Source organism: Trichechus manatus, unplaced genomic scaffold (genome assembly GCF_000243295.1).
Source record: "Trichechus manatus latirostris isolate Lorelei unplaced genomic scaffold, TriManLat1.0 scaffold00072, whole genome shotgun sequence".
In the NCBI taxonomy this organism is placed as follows: Eukaryota; Metazoa; Chordata; class Mammalia; order Sirenia; family Trichechidae; genus Trichechus; species Trichechus manatus.
In genome coordinates, this window is record NW_004444008.1 from 11,502,272 (window position 1) to 11,504,996 (window position 2,725).

At 50.3% G+C, this 2,725-nt stretch overlaps 1 protein-coding gene across 1 annotated transcript in view; it reads left to right on the forward strand.

Moving 5' to 3' along the window:
• The window catches only part of LPCAT1 (lysophosphatidylcholine acyltransferase 1), a 56,548-nt gene extending 54,224 nt beyond the window's left edge, over positions 1-2,324 (forward strand). Inside the window, exon 13 of the mRNA XM_004380280.2 lies at positions 1,866-2,324. Within this exon, the coding sequence (XP_004380337.1) occupies positions 1,866-2,050 (185 nt within the window). The 3' untranslated portion in view covers positions 2,051-2,324. The remainder of the gene's footprint in view (positions 1-1,865) is intronic.
• Positions 2,325-2,725: the final 401 nt, after the last annotated feature.

The following is a 2,725-nucleotide window of genomic DNA, read 5'->3' on the forward strand; positions in this document are numbered from 1 at the left end:
TGTATGTATTTGTGTCTGTGGTGTGTGTGCTGTGCGTCTGTGGTACGTATGTATGTGTGTCTGTGTGGTGTGTGTGTCAGTGTGATGTGTGTGTGCTGTGCGTGTGTGGTACGTATGTATTTGTGTCTGTGGTGTGTGGTGTGTGTGTCTGTGGCGTGTGTGTGTAGTATGTGTGTTGTCTGTGAGTGTTTGTGCATTTGTTTTTGTCGTCATTGACAGTGGCTGATGCTTCCTGGTGTGGTTGGTTTTGTTGCTGACGATCTCTTTACTGAATGCTGACCAATTGCAGGCTATTTCCAGTAAGGACTGTTCCAGGGTTTCCCACAAGGTGTCACTGGCCTTCATGTTTTCAGAGCTGCTTACAGTCTGTAATCTGATACATCCAGCCCCTTGTGCTCAACAAAACCTCCACACAGTGTGCAGCCCGGCCCCGTTCCGACACAATGGCATGGACAAACAGAAGCTCAGGTGGTTAGCCCCAGCTGTGCCTGGTTTCCTCCGTGATAAAATGTGTGTGATTGCCTTCGGCTGGGTTTGCTAATGGAGCATAACCAGTGAATATATAAAAAAGAGTATATATAAATATAGACAGATTTATTCCAAGGAAATGGCTCATGTAGTTGTGGAGGCTGGGGTCCCAAATCCATGGGTCAGGCTTCAGGCTGGAGGCCTTGCTTGACTTACAGTTGCAGGGGCTGATGAACCCGTAATCAGCATGTCAGATGGCAAACTGCCGGCTCACAGGACTGCAGGAGCCAACAAATCCCCAAATCTGCAGGTCAGGCAACAGGCTGCTGGCTCACGCCCCAAGAACTACAGGTCAGAGGATGACAAGTCGGGTGCAGGAAAGAGATAGAGTGAGCGAGCTTTGCCAGAATATCCATATATACTGGATGCAGGCCACACCCCAAGGAAACTCCCCTTCGAACTGATTGGCGGCTCAGATCAGATCACAAAATGGAGGATGATTACACAGTATCTGTCAAACCACTGAGAAGCATGGCCTAGCCAAGTGGACACGTACTGTTAGCCATGACAGCAATCAATGGTCTTTATCTCCCAGAGTGTCAGATTTTGATCCAGACACATTTTCCTTAGACCTTTTCCTCCAATTAACAGTACTTTGCATGCCCTAGGAGCCCTGGTGACACAGGGGTTAAAGCACTTGGCTGCTAACCAAAAGATGGGGGTTCAAACCCACCAGCCACTCCTCCATGGGAGAAAGATGCGGCAGTGTGCTTCTGTTAACGATTACTCATTGCCGTCAAGTCAATTCCAACTCCTAGCAACCCTATATGACAGAGTAGAATTGCCCCATAGAGTTTCCAAGGCTATAATCTTTATGGAAGCAGAGTGCCACATCTTTATCCTGCAGAGCGGCCAGTGGGTTTGTACTGCTAACCTTTTGGTTATTAGCCGAGTGCTTAACCACTGTGCCACCAAGTCTCCTCTGTAAAGATTTCAGCCTTGGAAACCCTATGGGGCAGTTCTACTCAGTCCTACAGGATTGCTGTGAGTCGGAATCAACTTGACAGCAACAGGTCAGGTTGCTTGTACCAAGTAGCCAGGATATATCCATTGAATTGAAAATCATAAGCTTTCTTTAGATTTTCCCCAAAGTGGGAACAGTAAAAGGACAGGTAACCTGCCCCTTTGTTTTCACAGTGACTTAGTGCCAGCAGAGGAAGCCTGAGGTTCAAGTGCTTGTCACCTCCAAAAGTGTCTGCTCATCAGTCTACCCTCCCCGAGGGTGTGTGGGAGTGGGGGGAGGTGGATACCTGCTTGGGCTCAGGAAAAGAGCCCCCACATGCTAGACATTCACGCCTCCCAGATCCCCGTAACCACAGTGCCTTTGTCTTTCCCAGCTGACTTCACTAGGTTTGCAGACATGTACCCCGACTTCGCAGAAGAATATCTGTATCCTGACCAGGCACGGTTTGAAAGCTGCACGCAGACTCCATCAGCGCCAACCCTGAACGGCCTCTGTACTGACTTCAGTCCCGAAAGCACTGACCCCGGGGGGAAGCCTCTCCATAGGAAACTGGACTAGGACAGAAGGTTCCGGAGAAACGAGTCCACTCCGGCTCTGTTGCCATGCCCTCCACGGGGCTGTGGCTCCTCGTTTGCGCGTGAGGACATCTGGTCTTCTCTCTCCCCACAAGCCCTGCATTTATTGTGTCCAGACCCGGGTTTTGGAAGACCTGGGGTGTGTAAGGAGCCCTGGTGGCACAGTGGTTAAGCACTCGGCTGCTAACCGAAAGGTCAGCAGTTCGACCCCACCAGCAGCTCCATGGAAGAAAGATGTGGCAATCTGCTTCCGTAAAGATTACAGCCTTGGAAAACCTATGGGGCAGCTCTACTCTGTCCTACGGGGTTGCTATGAGTCGGAATTGACTCAATGGCAGTGAGTTTAGTTTTTAGTAGGGTTTGTCTTTATTGTTTCCTTGTGGAGAGTTTCAGTTTAAGAGCCCGGCTTCAGGGCGTGTCCTGTGCCCTGTGTTAGTCTGAGAGGAAAACCACACGTGTTCATACTCACCGTCCGGTCTCCTGCCTGTGGGATGCCTCTGTGAGGGCATTGCTGGCCGCACACAGCCGGGCACTCCTGTGGGGTGGGGGCTTCTGTGTGAGGACAGTTACTTCGCAGGGCTCAGTGGACGCCAGGTGTTGCTTTGTCTTTACCTAAAGTAGCCTGGTTTTCAGTTTTCCTTACTATCTTTTCTAACGG